Source organism: Aythya ferina (assembly GCF_964211825.1).
Source record: "Aythya ferina genome assembly, chromosome: 2".
NCBI classification, from domain to species: Eukaryota; Metazoa; Chordata; class Aves; order Anseriformes; family Anatidae; genus Aythya; species Aythya ferina.
The window spans coordinates 137,895,835-137,915,053 of NC_140297.1; the positions used below are offsets into that span (position 1 = coordinate 137,895,835).

The 19,219-nt window shown below is 43.7% G+C and overlaps 1 protein-coding gene across 1 annotated transcript in view; it reads left to right on the forward strand.

The window, feature by feature from the left end:
• Positions 1-19,219, forward strand: part of LAPTM4B (lysosomal protein transmembrane 4 beta) — a 60,730-nt gene that overhangs the window by 14,199 nt on the left and 27,312 nt on the right. The window contains exons 2-5 of the mRNA XM_084507630.1: positions 2,093-2,204; positions 9,469-9,542; positions 10,208-10,330; positions 18,751-18,849. Of these exons, the coding sequence (XP_084363756.1) occupies positions 2,093-2,204; positions 9,469-9,542; positions 10,208-10,330; positions 18,751-18,849 (408 nt within the window). The remainder of the gene's footprint in view (positions 1-2,092; positions 2,205-9,468; positions 9,543-10,207; positions 10,331-18,750; positions 18,850-19,219) is intronic.

A 19,219-nucleotide genomic window follows, 5' to 3' on the forward strand; every position in this document is an offset into this window, starting at 1 on the left:
GAGTATCTCCCTCCACCTTCTCCTCACTAGACTAAGATCTCCCGGCTTTTTCACTGTCAGTCACACATTCTGGATGTCTGATCACCCTCTGTTCTGTTGTAGGATCCTCTACAGGGTTTTTCTTGGTATGTTTTTGAAGGGCTTTGAACTGTGCCCTTCCTGCAGAGCCCCTGTGGAGGGCATGTAGGAGGTCAATTTGCATCTAATACCCAGGATCCTGCAGCACCTATGGGACAGTGCTGAATCGTGTTCAGTTTATTCACTGTCACAGCCAGGACTCCTTTCTGAGGGAGGAACTGTTACCTACTCAGTTATCTCTACTCTTGTTCTTCTGTAAGTGTTTGTCACAAATGAGGTGCACTACTCTATTTGTCCGACTTCTGCCATAGTTGGTCAGTGTCCGTACATCTTGGCATTGGCTGAAATGGAAGAAAGACACAATTCACAAGTTACTTGAAATACCAGGCATTTGAACAATACTGGAGAACCCCTAGCCAATATATCTTCTGCGAGTCCTTGAGAGCTATTTTTCATTCCAACCATCCAGCTGGCTGTGCGCTCACCTCTCTGCACTTTCAACCTGACCAGGTTTTTCTAGCTCACTACTGGGAATCTCATCATGTCAAAAGGCCTGCTAAGGTGCAAGAAGTTACCTGCTCCTTTTCCCCTGCTCACAAAACCCACTTGCCTGTCAGAGAAGGTGAACAGGATGAGATAACATGGATTGTCCTTGACAAACCCATGGGGATTGTTGCTTATGACCATACAAATTTTACGTGCCAACAAGGAGACCTGGGTTTATTTTATTCTCAAATTGCACAGCCTAGCCAGAAATTCTTTTTATGACCTTTCTGCTTTGTGAAGGTATAAACTGGACGTGTTCCTTCCCTGTTTTGTAAACTCAATCTATTCTTAACAATTTTTCTCAGAACATTGTTAACAAATCTGATGTCAGCTAAACACAGCAGAATTTGCCCATCAAAAAGCATTTATCTTACCTAAGAAATTCTCTAGCCTGTTCACATCTTATTATAGCTCTTTTTTTACATCTTTTTATTGCTATTAGTAACCTGTGATCAGATTGAGATGACTTCAAAGTGTGAACCAGGGCAATAAAAATCCATCTTTCCCAGCATATTCTATTATCAGCATTATTTTCTTCATTTTTCCTGTTGATCAGTTATCTTCTCGCTTCTGTATAATAATCTTTTAGCCAGACGGTGTTATTTCATGCTGAGCAATCTTCTTCTCTGCAATTAGTCTCCTCATCACTTCAAAGAGCTATAAGAATTTTGTTCAGATTTCTTTTAAAGTACAGCTCTTCCCTACCTTTGCATTCCACTCATACCTGGTACCTGACAATCTGCTTCTACAGAATTGCTCAGTCAGTCTTATATTCTTACATTTAATTCACTTATTGAGCTTCATAGACCAAGTTTTACTGGGTGTGAACTTCTCCCTGTGCCACGTGCCACAAAATGTGTTCATCAGGCACTAGGCTCATGGTGCCACCTACTCCTGTCCCCCCAAGGCCTCCTGATTTAGCAGCTCACATGAACCTGCTCGTGAACCTGCTCGTTACTCACAGCCTCTTCTCAAATTCAGCCTCTTCCAGCAAACGAGCCCTTCTTTGATCATCTAGCACATTAATGGGGCACATCAACAGTTCCAGCACTGCCCTGCTAATAATACTTTGCTGCAGCACTCATTTGTAGTAATTGCAAAGTTACTGCTTTTAATTGATCTGGAGTTTCTTGACAGAAAAAAATAAATTAAAAAAAAGGCTGTATTAACATGTTTTGTAATCCAAAAGAACAGAGATAACTTGTCTGATGTTGTGGGAGAGAGTCCGAAGGAAAAGGAGTGACGCACGTTTTGTTTAATTTTCCTGCCACTTGGGAAAGAAATATATCCTGCCCACACAAACCTAGAAGAACTAATTCTGGTGTTAGTGAAATGCTACAGTTTTGCAGCTGGAAAACAGCCAGCGCCTCAGTCAGCAGCAGAGCCTGCAGTGGGACATCCTGCCCAGAGTTTTATTATGGATTACTCTCACAGTCTGACCCTTCTCCTTTCTTCTTCTTCTCCACAGATCATCAACTCGGTGGTACTGCTGATTCTGCTGAGCGCCCTGACCGACCCTGACCAGTACCACCTCACCAGTGCCGAATTAGGGGGTGAATTTGAATTTATGGATGATGCCAGTGAGTACAGGCTGCCTAAGCACTAACATTTTTTGCTCCAGCATTCAAGTAGCTGTCCTATTGTTTCAGTAATTATTGTCCTTTAATTATTTATTCCCCTTGGTATCTTACAGATGCATTTTTATTGTGAAAGATGTATTTGTGGCACAGTTCAAGCTGGCTGCCGATTAGTAGCCTTACCTGTTCCCTGTGCTGTTTTCTGCCTTACCAGGGCACAGCCAGTCCCCAGATGCAGACTTTATGCCCCAGCACAATGCTGAGAGCCTCAGGGGGGGGCTGCAAAATGCAATGAATGCTTGGCCTCTGATGTGGCTGCACACACGTAAGACCATGTGCTGCTGTTTCTGTAACCAAATGAATGCAGTCACTCATGTTGTACATTTACACCCCCAAGTGCACATGGCATGACTTGCCCCAACCTGTAGTGATAGATGCAGATGTAAGTATTAACTGTACAGTCATAGATGTATAGGGATAACACAGGGCTGTTATCTCTCACCAAAGGCCATAGTAATCTTCAATGCCATTTATTTCTCCTGCAAAAGCCTCCTGCCCTTTACAAATGCTTCTTTCTTCCATAGCAGTTTTATTTCCAGGGCAATGATTTGGTGGCGTTTGGTCTGCTTGTTTGTTTTAACTGTTTGAGCAGTATCTAGAAAATTTTCCCTTGTATATGGTTCTGATAAAAAATGTCTACGTAATTGTTTTTCTGTTCACAAGATTGCTACGTTCAACATTTCCCACTGCAATCTGAAATAAGGGCTCCCATCAGTCCCACTGGTGCCTTGCTGCTCAGAGCCACACATCTACAGCAAAAGGTTCCAACTCATTCCTGCTGAAGCCAATAAAAATATCAGCAGGAAAAGGAGTAGCTCTACGCATGAGAAAAATAATTATGACCATGGTGTATCAGAGCTGCTGGGTTATTTGTTAAGGGATGCTTATTTCCACAAGTTCCTTACTGCAAATATGCCTCAAAGGCTTACATTTAGTAACAGGGGGCAATTGCTACTTTATTGTGTCTTCACTGACAAAGCACCAACAACTTGGACTAAAAATCTTTTTATATAACTGGATTTAAGCAAGTAGGGACCGTCATACATACAGATGGGCTCCTAGCTGATTCTGACATATTAAAACTGACTGCCGTGTCCTAATTCTCAGAGATTAACCTTGGTAATGACTGTCTGTCAGTGTGGTTTTATATAGCCGACATCAGAGGCCTGCCAGTGCCCAGGGCTTTAAAATAGTAATTCTGTTTTGTAATGCAATAGCTGTCAGATCAAGTACATTGGGGATTTCCATCTACACTTGAAAATTGTATTTTCTATATTTTTTATTCAGGTTTCTGAAGTGAGCCCTGAAAGGCTGTAAAAGGATGGCTTGTGGGCCAGGCAACTTCATTTCCATTCGGCAGAGGGAACATTTCTCAAGCAGTTAAATTATGAACGAACATGTGAATTAAGGTCTCCTTTTATTCTTTGACTCCCTCTAGCTTAATGCCTTACCGAGTAAGGCAGCTGAATCAGGCTGCTGACTTTTATAGTCATTGGAAATAGCTGGCATGAGAGATTTTTATTTTTATTTTTTTTAATATGACTATATTTGTTCAAATCAGAGGAAACATTTTCTTGTGAGGTAAAACATCAAACAAACTTTCACATGTTCTTCCCTTGTCCCAGTTTTGTTTGTCTATTTTTCAGCATATATTTCCTAGGTTAGCTGCATGTGCTGAAATTCTTAGATGTGAAACCATGCATACAAAATACAGTAAGATACATTGACTTTTACACTTTTAAATGTCCCAAAGTTGTTATCTGCACTTGCAGCCCAGAAAGCCAACCATGTCCTGGGCTGTATCACAAGCAGCGTGGCCAGCAGGGCAAGAGAGGAGGTTGTCCCCCTCAGCTCTGCTCTCGTGAGACCCCACCTGGAGCCCTGCGTTCAGCCCTGGGGCCCCCAGCACAAGGACATGGACCTACTAGAATGAGTCCAGAGAAGGGCCATGAGGATGATCAAGGGGCTGGAGCCTCTCCTATGCAGACAGGCTGAGGGAGCTGGGGTTGTTCAGCCTGGAGAAGAGAAGGCCCTGGGCAGACCTTACAGTGGCCTGCCAGTGCCTAAAGGGGGCTACAGGAAAGCTGGGGAGGGACTCTGTGTCAGGGGGTGTAGGGACAGGACAAGGGGGAATGGCTTTAAACCGAAAGAGGGGAGGTTTAGATTAGGCCTCAGGAGAAATTCTTCACTGTGAGGGTGGTGAGGCCCTGGCACAGGCTGCCCAGAGAAGCTGTGGATGCCCCATCCCTGGAGGTGCTCAAGGCCAGGCTGGATGGGGCTTTGGGCAACCTGGGCTGGTGGGAGGTGTCCCTGCCCATGGCAGGGGGCTGGAACCGGATTGTCTTTAAGGTCCCTTCCAACCCAAACCATTCTGTGATTCTGTGCTTGTACTGACAAATAATAATGATATTAGTAACTTTTATTCTCTGCTACTTTGGTTGCCCCTATCAATAGCAATCAAAAGAAAAAGAAAAGAAAAACTAACAAACAAAATAAACAAACAAACAAAAGCAGATTTTGCATGTAAAATTGTCATTCCTTTTCCCTCCCTCCTCAAATAGACTTGTTGGTCAAACCTCTGCAAATAGTAACTGGAAACAAACTTTTCAGCTGAGTAACAGTAGTGGAGGTAAGGCTCACCTGACATTGGTGACAGATTTTCCCTTGGCTCCCAAGAAACCAGGATTCTCCTCATATTTGTATTCATATTTCTTTACGACTGTGCTAAGGCCTGCTTTATGGACAATTTTCAGTTTTCTATTCCAGCAGTGTCACAACTGTCTGTCACACTTAGAGCCAGAGCCAGTCAACTGGGAAAGATTTGAAAATGCCAGTGCAGCACCAGTTCCTATGCAAATCAAATGGCTGCTTACCCTTAACTTCAGGGTTTAGGCTGCAGCATGGTTCCCAGGGCATTGCCAGAGGCTCTGCACCAAGTGGTCGATTAAGCAGAGGAAGTATCTACCTGAGCACTTGGAAAAAGCTGTAGGGCAGAGCTTTTTCTTTCTATTCTAGAAAGGGAAACAAAGGGGGAAAAAGCATCTGCCAGGACTTGCCTTGTGGCAGATGGATGTGCTGGGTGACAGGGGCGTGTGGCTTGGCTGCCGCCCCGAGGTGTGCATCTGGGAACTGGCAGTGCTCTGGGCTTTCTCTTCTCTGCTGGCTGCTCAGCTGAGCCCTTTCAGCCTCATCTTTCTTTCCATTATTTCCTCAGAACCTGGGGGAGTTTATGAACTAGAAGCTGGACTGGGAAAAATAAGAAAGAAACACGTGAGCTGCTCAGTGCAATGCTTTTGCTGGTAAAAGCATGATGATCCCTATACGGGAAATGGAAAAACCCTATAAGTCACTCTGGCTTCCCAGAGGGTTTCACCTGAGACTCCTGCTCAACTTTTTCAAGTGTGCAGGTTATGATCCTGATGTGTTATAGCTCAAATGAGCAAGGAGTGTTGCTTGTTCTCATTTACAGCCCTCATGGTGTCACAGGTGTGTGTGATCCTTCCTAACCCATATGACAACCAGTACTAAAATCCTGCCAATGCCCTGTGGGAACCCATGGGAACATTGACACCAGTGTCTGCAAATCAGGCCAAAATCAGCTGATATTCCTGTCCAGGATATGCAGACGGGGTGAGGGGTGTCTGTACAGGATTGAGTGGAACAGTGGGCAGGCTGGTGGGATGGTCTCCTTGCAGAACGTGACTTGCACCCCAGGGTGCAAAAAGATTTAATTCAAGTAGATGTATTTTTATAAGGAAACCTATAGATAGCAGACTTGGACTTCAGCTGGGAGAGTACGATGGAGCATGTACCCTTCCTGCCCCTCTGCATCAGTATCACTGGTGTAGTATGAGCCCCATGTTACAGGGAGGGGAAAAAACAAGATCCTTGCCCCAGCACAGCATATTTGGGGCTACATCTTACCCTCTGAAGTAAATGAGCTGGGCTCAAAGGTGCAGAATGCTCTTCTCTCTTTCCTTCTCACTGACCTCCTTCTTTTTCTGGAAAGAAAATGTCACTGATGCAGGGGCTGGACCCCAGGAGCAATGCTGGGAGCAGGGGCACAGAGCTCCCACAGGCAGGCTGGAGGAGGAAGAGAGGCAGTAATCCTCAGCAGGCTGTAACAAGGCCAGGCTGCCAGATAAATAAGGCTGGGAGGGCAGATATAACTGCCTGGGGATCGTAGGCTGCTGCTCAGCATCTTCTTGGTTCCTCCAGGGTGGGCAGGGGAGGAGCTGGAGGATGGGAGGTCATGGCCTTGCTGCGGCTCCTCGCTGTCTCCCTGTGAAGTTATCACAGGCAGAAAGATGTCTCCCCACAAGGCTCAAGAGAGAAAAATCCAACTCAGTTTCTTTAAAACCAAACAGAAAGCTCAAGAAGCCACGTAGAGCAGCAGGCTATGCAAACACCTCAGTGGTGCAGGTATAGCTCATCTAGTGAGTGCCACAGGATGTACAGCGTGGCTGGGGAACAAATCACATGCCTCTGCTGGCTTCTCATTCAGCGTGCTACATATCTGGTTTCACTCTCATTAATTGAAGCTGACACAACCCAAAAAGCCCAGTGAAGCCTTAAATGAGGAAGGATGAACTTGGGCCAACAAAGGCTTGGCACGGCTGCGCACGGCTCGAGTGGCACCAGGGACCAGGCTTGCTGAGCTCTGGCCATGAACCAGAGCTGCCAGGATCACCAGCACAGCCAGGCCCTAACTGCTGTGTCTGCTGCAAGCAGCAATGACAGCAGTTTCCCCTTGAGACAGGGAATAGGGACTGGGATTATGAATGAGCAGAATAAATAAGAGCACAGTGCCTTCAAACTGATGGCTAAAGTGAAAATATCGATCCAAGAGGCTCTTTTTCAAGAGCTTCAATTGAGGCTGGTGGCTACAGGTGGCCGTTCCCACATCTCGCCTTTCTTTCATAATCTTGACTGCACCGGGAGTGCTCAACATCATTGTGATTTCACAGGAGGTTTGGGGGGCAGTCAAAATAAAAACCACACAAATAAGAGCATACAAACAGACTGCAGAAACTGTTGTTAGCACAGGTTCATTTTTGTGCGTGCTTCTGTCTTGAGGACAGAATACCAACCACCTGCAACAGGTATAGCACAGGCCTTAACTCCTAAAAAGCTGGAATCTGCTCGTGGTAGTGTAGCTCAGGTGTCCAAGCTGGATATATGAGATGAGTATCAGGAGAAGAAAGTGCCTCTGAAGAGCAATTTGGGTTGAAGGGCAATTTGGGAAGCACTGAGATGTCATTCCCTTCTGCATTACAGGGACCCTGTGTGTCCTCCCCATGGCATCCACAAGCCAGCATGTGTGAAGTTTTGGGTACGAGGCACTGTGAGTAAGGAAATGGGGACTCCAGGCCCTTGTCACACTACAGGGGCTTAAAAGTGCCCAGAAAAGAAGTTCCATCCATTAAATCAGGAATTAGCCTGCAGTAAGGTCTCTTCTGCTGCACTGGAGTCCCTGTCCAGATCAGGCCCCTTCAGGGACCTTCCTGCAGGCTCCTGGGCACCTTTGCAGGGCCACATTTGGATGCAGACAGGGAGGTGAGGGACTGTCCCTTGCTGTGGGATGCTCCTCAGAAAGTGCTAGAGTTAGGTGTCATGGCAACGCTGTGGTCAAATGGAGGCATCTTCACACTTCAAACGCCTCCAAAGTCAGGCAGTGATAAGTAGTGAGCAGCCTGAACACAGCATTTCTGTGTCTCAAGTCCCCCAAATACCTCACGGAGGCAGGCAGTTTCCACGCACATGGTAAGAGCACTGTGAGCAGCAGATATCTCACGAATACTCACAGAGCTTGGACCTCTACAAGTCATGTCCTAAATACCTTGCCTCCTCTCTCCTCTTTGTGCTTAGCCTCTGAAGAGCAGTAGCAATGTTCAGTTGTGCTCCCAGACCTATTGTCAGAGCAGGGTCAGAAATACAGCCTCTCACTTCTGGCATCCTAAGGCCGGTGATTATATCTAGGGAGGTGTATAGGAAAAGACCAAACATACATGATTTTTACCCCCCAGGATCTCCTTCCAGCTGTCTGTGGCTTAGAACCTTCTTAAATCTAATGAAAAGTTAATTGAAAGTTCAGCAGCAATATAAGAAAAAAGACAGGAGTCCTGTAAATACTCCAATCAAATATGTAAAGAATATTTTACTTCCTTTATTATTTCACCTTTACTGACAGTTATACTTCTTCATTAATAAATCATGTATCTCTGTACTATTCCTGGTTGAAATGAAAGTTTGGAGTACATTATTTCTGTTGTAAGATACCCCTACTTGCCTTGTCTACTTCTGCTTTTAAAAATGTATTTCTGCTTCTCCAAAGTGTTTATAAAGATGTGAGCAATGATATGTGGCAGCTGTTACTGCAAACACAAGCCACAGTATTCATTCTGTCCTTTCTTTTTCTCTCTCTCTCTTCTCTCTTTTTTTTTTTTTTTTTTACACACCCATGGGAGCTTGGTCGTTCTTTAGGTTAGTTGCAGAGTAGGTGTGGCAATAATGAGAAGATCCTGATCTCCCCAAGGTTAATTTAAACTTATCTATCTAGTTCAATGCAGACATCCTTTCCAAGGCTGTAAACTTTTGTAGTCTGGGAGGCATGTCTGCAACCATGGGCGAAGATGTGACAGTGGTTCCTGCTGACTCACACAAGACAGATAGCCTTCAGCTGCCTGTCCTGATACCAAAAGCCGTCTCACAGCAGGCAGAGCAGGGTACAGGATGTAAAGGTACCCGAGGGGCTGGTATCAGCCAGGCATCCGGCTCCTGCTGAGCTCCATGTGTCTGGCAAGCTCAGATTTATCTCCAATGGTCACATTTTGATTTCAGCACCGACTCTTTCTGACTACAGATATGATCGTCCCAGGCAAAATAGTCTTCTAGCCATTCTTTCCCGGATGTTTGAAAATCTTTCAGAAAAAAAAAAGGAACAATTCACAGCATCTCCCCAGCCTTATCAGGGCTGCATAGGCTTGTGCAGTGTAACCACTGCTTTAGCTTCTCATAATTTGGAGATTTCCCACAGGACCCAGAGATTTCCTCCAGCAATGGCTGCATGATGCACCTGGCTCATCCCCACCCACCCACGCTTCCCATCCTGCCCTTTGGGATGCTCAGCACTAAGCAGATGGCAAAATAACTGAACCAAGCTCTGATTTTTTCCTGCAATCACTCATATGTGTTTCTTTTTTTTCAGATATGTGCATTGCCACAGCAATTTCTCTTCTAATGATTCTGATTTGTGCAATGGCTACGTATGGCGCGTATAAGGTAATTCATTACATTCCATAAAGATGTGAAGCAAGTGAACTATACAACTGCAAATAAAATGAAGAAAGTTGCTTTCTACCAATTTTGTGTTTATCTGAAAATTGAGGGGAAAAAAAAAAACAAAACACACACACACCAAAAAACAAAACAAAACAAAACAAAACAAAGAAGTGGCAGAGCTGGTTGTCTAGATGAGTGCTATGACACAGCCCCATGCTGGAGGCTGCTCAGATGTGTTTGCTCTCTGTACTTTCAAACAGGAGTAAGCTCTGGGCAAACTGTAAATTCAGGGAACTGAATCTTGTTCCTACCAAATTTAATGGATTTTTTTTCCATTCCCTCCCACATGAGTGGTTTGTCCAGATATTAATCCTATTTATTTGGGAAAAAAAAAGTCTCATGTGGTTTTTAAATGTCTCAGTATAATGAGCTACGGGGCTTGCACCACACACACTGCAGCAGCTCAGCAGCCAAGATGGCTTGGCCAATCTTTTTGGCTGAATATTGTATTTCTTTTAGCCTATTTTACAAGTTATTTCCTCTTACAGCTTCATGAAATGTAACATTGCATTCTGTCAAATATTCCTTAGGTTTCAGTGCAGAAAGATATATATCCTCCCATTTTAGCTTGTGGTTGATGTGTTTTTATTTTATTTCCTTTCTAGCAACATGCGGCTTGGATCATCCCTTTCTTCTGTTACCAGATCTTTGACTTTGCTCTCAACACATTGGTTGCCATCAGTGTACTTGTCTATCCCAGCACAATTCAGGACTACCTCCGCCAGCTGGTAAATTACCTGACTTTCACAAACCTTTTGGGGCGTTGGGGAGAACCGTGTAAGGTGCCTGGTTTGTCCCTTATTTCTAGCCAGTGGTTTACTGTTGACTTCCTATGCAGTCCTTGAACAGTCATCTCAGTTTGAGCTTGCTCATCTATATTCCACACCCTTGCGAGCTGCATTGCTAACTTACATTGCTTACACTACAGTATCTGTGCAGATACTGTAATTACACAGATACTGGAGTTTTGTGATGCTGTGGAAGCTCTCAGCACCATTTCATTAGGAATGAGGATGATAGTGCAAGAGAGAGATCCTAAGAGATTGCTTTTGGATTCAGAGTTACTGCATTCATATCCAGTGACTTATTTTTGTTGCTATACCAAAGATGTTTTGTTGCTCCTTTGAATTTATGTAGCAGCTTTAACACCGATTTCTTTAGACAGGAGTTAGATTCAAGGTAGGTTTGCTTTTGCTAGAAAATATTATCAATCTGTCTCATCTTTGGGACAATTAGAGGCTCCCTTCTTGACAGGTTCTACTGTCGCCAAACATTCATAATCAGTACTGTGTGAGCTACAGTATGCGACTGCAACCACCTAAAGTGAAAACAAGCAAATCTTTCACCTCTGGTCCTGGGCTGTGTTTGGATGGGTTCAGATGGAGTTGCAGAGCTCTGGGACAACTTAACGCTGTGGCTGTCTCTGAAAACCTGCCTTGAGAACTTGAATGCAGATTAGTTTGGCTGTGAACTTTGTTATGTGGATGGAAAACCACCTAGGGCATTATAAATAACAGGTAATGAGCAACAGCAGGCAGATAAGTGGCTGCACAAATCTCTGGGAAGAGGCAATGTGTCAAGCCAGCGGGAGCTGGGATGCATCAGGGACCTGTTATCCTTCACCTTACTTAACACCCGCCCACAGTCACAGCTGGTGCTGCACTGGAAGAGAAGCAGAGGAACAATTCAAAAGGTACTCAGAGATAAGGGTAGAAAAGAACAAATTAAGGCTGGAGCCCTCCTCTTCACCCTTTTCCTGCAGCCTCTCACCATGGGTCGGTGCCAGCCCCCCTCCTGTGGCAGCACGAGGACCAGCTGCAGCTCTGGAGCTCACACTCCCCATCCCAGGGGGCTCACTGTAACCAGGTTTTGTTTAATCTTGGTCCTTGAGGGAAAATATGAGGGAGAAAGCAGCAGTCTGGGGCTGGGAGCTGCATGCTGAAGAGCTCCTGTTCTTGTTGGTGCCACATTTGGAGCCAGCTCACCAGGAGGGCAAAGGACGGCCAATTCCCTCAAAATGTCTGCTAAGACATCACTGCCTTTGGCCCTTCGATAGCCAAAATACAAAGAGCAGACCCTGGAGGACACTGGAAATTGTGTAGCAGAGCTCTTTGTGAGCCACGTTCCCGTTTTGACCTACATTTCTAACAGCAACTCCAAGGTGTTATCAATAACTCCAGGAAGGACATGTTTTTCCCTCCCGGTCAGTGGAGCCACCATCTGCCTCACACATATATTTGGGTTTTCTTCTGTGATGCTTTTCCTGTGGTACGCTGAGGCATGGTGCTGACTTCAAGAAAGCTGGAGATTTAATCTCCTTATAAGAATTTTCCACGCTGTTGAGATGTTTTATTTCTGGCTAGCTCAAATTAGTGAAACCTTCATTAGAAGTTACCGGAGGTAAAAAAAATAACTAACAACCTCAGAGAAAAATCTATAACTGCAAAAATGCCAAAAGACTACTTACAAGTATATTAGAAATGAAAAAGAAAAACTTCTAATGCAAGGAGAGGCCATTTGTTGGGCAGAGGTGATAAATATACTGATGCAAAGAAGGCAGGAGTGTTCACCAGCTATTTCTGCTCTGCATTTGGAAACAAGCAGTATAACATGTTTATGTAGCTGGGGTTTTGGAAGTACTTTCTATTCGCTGACAGTCAAGAAACATATTAAAGAGTTTTCACTCTGAACACACCGTTTTAAAATGAGCAAGCCTAGATAATGTGCACTCTGGAGTGTTAAAATGTCTGATTGCACAGATCCTTTCTTGCTGTTGTAAATCATCTTCTACGTGAGTAATGAAATTGCACAAGGCTTCATGAGCGCTAAACTGTCTGTGCTCAGAAGGGCAAGGGGAATTTTCAGGATAATTATAGGCTGATTAGCCTGACATTGCTACCAAGCGGAGTAACAGAAATGCTGAGATGAGAGTCAATTGACAAAGGATTAGGACAGAGAAATATGATTAATGACGGCCAGCATGGTTTCACAGCAAATCAGTCCTGCAGGGAAACTCATTTTCTGTCTCTGACAAGATTACTGACTTTGTCAATAAAGCTGGGCAGGGGCACAGTAGACCTTTGTAAGACATTTGACTTCGTAGCACGATGCTCAGAACATCAGTGAAGCACTAGATCAATAAAGGATGTAACAAATGCATTAGATCACGTTAGATGGCAGATGGAACAGGTTTGTGGTGCCCAAGAGGCCATTCACAAAGGTAGTGCCAACCTTGGGAGAGCTTTCCTAGGTCACTGTCCAAAGGGACCAAGTCCTCTAGAGGAAGGCTGAGAGCAGGAGCCTAATCTAGTAGTGCTGTGTCATCCTCTGAAAGACCGTACCCTGCATTGCCCAAAGTGAGCACATCTCTGCATTTCCCAGAGTCAGTACTTGTGGCTTTTCCCAGCAAAATCACTTCTAGTAAAACCTGTGGCTGACACAGAGACTGATGGAGATGTAAATAACATTATGGACAGAACCATTACTCAGAGTGAGCCACATTGATTAAGAAGCTGAGTTCATTCAGCAACCTGTGTTACATTGCTAAATGTGAATAAATATTAAAAAAATAAAAAAATATATTAAAAAATACAGATGAGCTTATACCATGGCAACTGCAACTAGAATGCAGTGATTTTGTAAGCAGCCTGGGGGGAACTAAGTGACAAAACAAGAGTTCACTTTTTTTTTTCTTTTTCTTTTTCTTTTTTTTTTTTTGCTTGCAAATACTATTCATGAGATTTGTGGGCAGAAGAAAATAAAGCAAAGAATAGTAAGATAGGAGGCTCTCCTTCTCTGTTGATCACGTAGATTGTGTCTATCTACTTCTGGTGTCTCCGACTTAAAAGTCAAAGTACATGCAGAGAAGCTCCTCTGTAAATCATATAAAAGCTAGATAAATTGTAGTATGATGACAGATAATCAAATTTCCTGCTTAGTTTGTCAAGGAAGGAGACCAAGAGGTGATGCCATCATGGTTTTTGTATGCATAGCATCTAGGTTTAAAGGCTGTTTAAATTAGATGAGAGGTGTAATGATAATGAGTAGCTAAAAGTTATTCCAGGTAAAGTTCACTAAGAAGCAAGATGTTTCTATTATACCATTTACAGCCTTGTAATCTTCCTTGTCTGGGCTGTGGTCCCTAGAAGAAGTAGCTCAGCAGGAATCTCTGGGACCCCCACACAGGAGCCCACATCAGCTGGCAAAAGGTTGCCACGTTTGGTTCAGAGCAAATACGCTCTAAGTAGGAAAAAACAGATGCAATGAGTGAAATTCGTGTCTGCTGGTATCTGATATTCAGAGATGCTGAGATGCTCTTGCAATGTCAAGGATTTAGGGGCAGAACAAGATGAAACTAAAAATAAACTTCTCCAGTTTTTAACAATAATATCACCGATGTAGCCATACAGCCCAGGTACTGCTATGCAGGCTTGCGCCCATGGACGTGCTCCCTTACCTTTAAATGATGTTCATGGTAGATATGATAAATACCACATTAAGAACAAGATTGCAGTTAATACCCATGTCCCCACAGGTGAGATATGAGTCATGCCAATTGGGTGTGATTGCTCCTGATGATTTATAAATCAGCCCTAGGGACATCTTGCCCTCATTCCCTTTGTAGGGGGCCTGCCAAGCAAGGCAGAAAGTAAGGGAGTAAATTGTGTTTCTTCCTGGCGTTCTCAGTTTTTGTGCTTCTAAAACTGCTTTAAATATGGGGGTTGGTGTTTTAGGGAGAACAGCTCCATAAGGGAAAGGAAAAATCCCAAATATTCTTCAAATTCATTATTGAATATCTGGAAGAGCATATACCTCAGGTAATGGAATGTATTTGGCAGTCACAGAAGAATATGATTTCCTTACCAAAAGGTCAAAACCCTGTATTTTTAATCACTTCTACTTCTCTATGCTAGTACCTGGAATTATTTTATCTATTCAGTTTGGTGCAGATCTAGCAGATTTAAGTCTACCAACGGTGAGTTGCAAGCTGCTATAAAACCCTCTAAGTACTTTTAGGCAAATAGGATTCTATCAATAGGATAGGCAGAGCCCTAGCTAAAAGTGTTGCAACTCCAAAACACTGAGCATGGTGTTCACAAGCTGTTTTGTAACGTCAGCCTACACTGATTGCTTCTTTCAGAGTCTCTAAGTGTCTTTGGAAACTTTGCATTGCCATTTAGTACCCAGCTGCACACAGGTGTGTCCCTAAAATCCCATACACTGCAAAAGCATCTCAGCACAAAGGGTCATGTAAAATAAGTAGATGTTACAAATCTGTCATTTGAAACGTTGCAGGGAGATGACGTGTCATAAAACTTTCTGAAGGTTATGTTGAACGTCTTGGTCATTATCACTGTCACTAGGAAAAAAAAAATCTTCACATAGAGCAAATGTTGCATGTATAAAAAAAAATCTTGGTTCTTGGAGCAGCAGGGGTCTGAAGTAGTTTGACCTAAAACACATTTGATTTCTTTACCCCAAATAACACTTTGATGTATGTGCTTTCTAAAACCTTAAAATTAAACACTTCATCTTCTGTCATCTGATAACAGTATACATAATGAATTGAACCAGAGGTGCAGAACAGGCTAGTCTGCAACTGAGTTACGCAATACTGTTTTTTTGTGAAAGTACAGAGCTTTCTCAGGTCATCTAAAGAAAATTTCAAAGTATATTAAATAGCTGCGATGCTGCTGTCTACCAGCTCGTTGTGCCAGTCGCGCTTTTCAGTCCTAGAGGTGAGGTCTAGAGAATGTAAAAGATTAAAACTAAAAAACTGATTCCTATAAACTAAAGCTTAAAAAGCGAATATTCTTTCTGACATTTTAATGACATTTCATAATTCCAAAGAAGTACAATTAACTTCCTAGCAGGGTTTTAAAAATTCTACAGATGCATTCCTGTTTTATTTCAATTCTGTAAGATCTAATTTCAGAGTATTGTAACTGTTGAACAAGAACCCACACCATCATATGAAGTGGATTATTTTGTGGTCCCAGAGGAAGGAAAGCATGGGTGGTTGTACAAGAGGGAACAAGAAGAAGCTTCAGGCTTGGGCTTTCTGTTGTTGTGCATTTGTACAATGTCAATACTATATACTTACCATGCAAGATTAAGATTCTTTTGAAGTCTCTAATAGAGCTTTGCTACATATAAGCAGTAATTATTTTTAATTGAAAATTTAAGGGCATATTACCATGCATGCAGTGCACTCAGTGTCCATGACAAGGTTATGAATGACACTTTAATTAAGACTTCAGCATGCCAGTGCCACACCACTACAAGTACTTTTTGTCTGTGCATGAAATTTCACAACATCTTCCCGCAAAATCCCTCCTGCATTTCCAGTGACGGGCTGGATTTTTTCCCACCCAGCCATATTTCTGTCTGAGCCTCATCAGACCTTGCACAACATTTGACGCTGAGCTTTTCCCAGAAGTTATGGCACTCATGCATTTGCCAAACCTTTGGCCTGACCCTGGTGTTCAGGACCATCCCTGCGGCAGGCTTCCAGCTCCTGATTTCCCCCATGGGTGACAAACCCCTTGCACAGGAACAGAATTTGTCTCTTCCCACTTTGTGCAGCCACATCAGTGTTTGAGCTCATCACTTTTTGCATCAGCAGAGGGCAATGGGTGTTTGGTTCATCTGAGCCGCTTTTGGTACTTGGTTACGGTGGGAATGAAGGAGACCTTCCCAGCACAGACCAACTCCGCAGCAGTACCTGCACTGGGCAGCCAGGACACTTCCCGTAATTTTTCCTGCTTCTCTGCAAAATGAAGGTTTCATAACTGTTTTTCCTACTGCACTGAAGGTGTTTGTGGTTGTGAGTCAAGATCAGGTGGGTTGTCGGCCAGCCTGGGCAAGCCAGCATTAAATATCTTCTGGCTGGCAGGTGCAACCAGCCTGGTTAGCAAACAAAGTGAACTTCTTCCACGTTGACCCACAGCCCTGAGACATCCATCACAGCTTCAGAAGCCTTTTGTCCCACACAGCAAGCAGGGAAGCCCCAGGAGGGGCCTGCTTTGGTTTTCATACAGCATGCTAAGATCTCCCAGGCACCACTTGGTGGGGACAGCCACCACATGGGGCTTGCTCCCACCTCACATCTGTCTAGGAAGGAAACTCCAAAACCTGAGCGTCGAGGACAGAAACCACAGAATGTGCTCCTCACGTACTCTCCCAGCTTGTTGCTTTCAGTGCTGATGAGGCCCTTTCACTTGAAGTACTGCTGACGTAAGGGATGTGCTGCTCCCAGACTTGGCCAGGTCTCTTGGCTCCAACAGATGTTCCTGCTCTTCAAGGTTGCAGGAACTTCCTTGGTCATTTTCCCACCCTCCTCTTGCCCCCATGCAAATCCCAGTTGCTTTGTTGTTTGGAAACAGGCCGTCAGGTTATGACCAAAACCCCAGCATACTGTTGTCTAGTCTTTTACTAGCGATTGGTTCCCCAAAGCCAAGCTAGGAAGTTCCTATTACACTCATGAATTGGTTTGACTAGTTTTTAATGGTAGATCAGTACTAAAAGATAACCTATTTGGGCAGTTTTACTGGGACTGACCCTAACTGACTGGGCTTTCTAACCAAGCCGATGGCCTCACTCCTGCAAGCAGTAGGATGGTGCTGTGGCCATAGTACTTAAATGTTCTGTACATAAGGGGTTTGATTTTGCTTTGCAATGCATCTTTTCTTGGCATACAGTCTTGCTTTCTTGGTCTCTGAGTGACCGTATCCACTATATTTAGCAATAACCTTGTGTGAAAAAAAAAAAAAAAAAAAAGAAAAAAAAGAAACTCGTTAAATTATAGCAAGTTGGTTTCCTACAAAAGCTGTGCCTCGACAAAGAAGATAACACGATAAAAACCTCAGCCATGAAATTCAGTACATTAACAGAAACGTTGCTGTCAAGAAGCGGAAAATGTGCTTATGTAACCGTTATCTGCATTGGCTACAGCTGCAGCTGATGTTAACCACCCCGAACAGTTCATGGAAGCACTACATTAAGAGCTGTTCTCGCCAGCGGCTGTCCAAAAGGAGAATTTCCTGAAGCACTGCTCTGACTTCTGGTGTAAGGGGCATCAAGGGGTTAGACTGGGTTTTCACCATTGTTGCCAAGAGTACAGTTATAGCTTGGGCTGTTTAATTGTCCTGACAGGGATTCAGAGCTGGCCTGCTTAAATAATTAGACCTGTAAGGAAAAAGGGGGTTGTGCGTGGAAGGAGCTAATGCATGCAGTTATAGTGGGCTGCTGCTGCTGCAGTGGAGCTATCGTGTGTGAAGAGCAGCTCTGTCTGCAAAAAATGGTTTCTTCCATCTGGAACAGATGCCCTGGTGCTGCCATGTTTCAAAACAATTCATTTTAAAGGGTGTTTTTTAAGCAATACTAGATATAGCAAAACATGTTTAGAGGTTGTTTTCCAGCCACTGATCCTGAAGTGTCCCACAATCCTAATCGCTGCTCTAAAAAGATGAACGTTGTCACCTCGATTTCACATACAAGAAAACAGAAGGGCCTGGAGCACATTCAGATTCAGTCATGACTTTGCTCCCCTGGAAGGCCCAAGCCTTGGGGAACAGCAGCATTAACAAGTGGCCCTGGGAGAACTAGTCCAAATGTAGCTAAAAGAAGACGGATTTGAATACAGCCAATGTCTTTTAATCAAATATTTAGGTGAAAGGATCGTGCTGTCTGGACTTTTCCTCTTTGATTCTTGGAAGGAGCTACCACTGGTCATTGGCAGCCATGGCTAGAGTACTGTATCTTGTAAGACAGTGACCACTTCATAGGACCAGAATTTTCCTGCCTTTGCCCAAGAAGGCACGTTTCCTGCTGCAAAGTCCTCAGAGGGATGCCCCTTGTCAATCTGTGTCTGTTACAAAACCAGCATGCACAAAGGGAAAGAAAACCCACCACACATATAGAGCAAAAGCAAACCCCTCGGCCCTCTGGGGAACATTTGGCAGGCTGAGCCTTTGTAGCACATGTTCCAGACAAATTTACTGAAATTGGTTATTGGTGCAGAGAGTTCCCAATTTAGTAGATCACAGCAAGTTTTTTAAGCTATTAATTATAGACTGCTCTAATTGAATGGCTCTTAAATGACTCGTGAGATTAACTTACAGTGTTTTGCTTATTTTTGCTTGTGCAGCCCAGCAATTTTCCCTACAAGGAAGAGATCATGTCTGTGAACCCCACATGTCTGGTTGTGATTATACTCCTTTTCATAAGCATCATTTTGGCTTTTAAGGTAAGTCCATTACTCGTATGCCATCTACTTCTGGTCATGGGTGAAATGCTCCCTCTGGGAGTCCTGGCCCCAGAGTACACATAGAGAGCTACTGACCAGGCAGTCTGATAGCTGCACAATGCAAAGTGGTAGGTATTGTGGAAAAAAAAAAAAAAAAAAAAAAAAAGAGAGAAAATGTTACAGAAGACACGTGAACATGTAGACCCCAATGGAGAAGCATAATGCTTGTAGGGGGAGCTCATGATGCTTAAATGCATTGAAAGAGTGGACAAGAAAGGGATTGTAGATACAGATTTCTTGTTTTTTTTTTCAAAGGTATTTGGTAAAGCCTCTCATTGGAGGCTTTAAAAAAAACACACAAAACAAACAA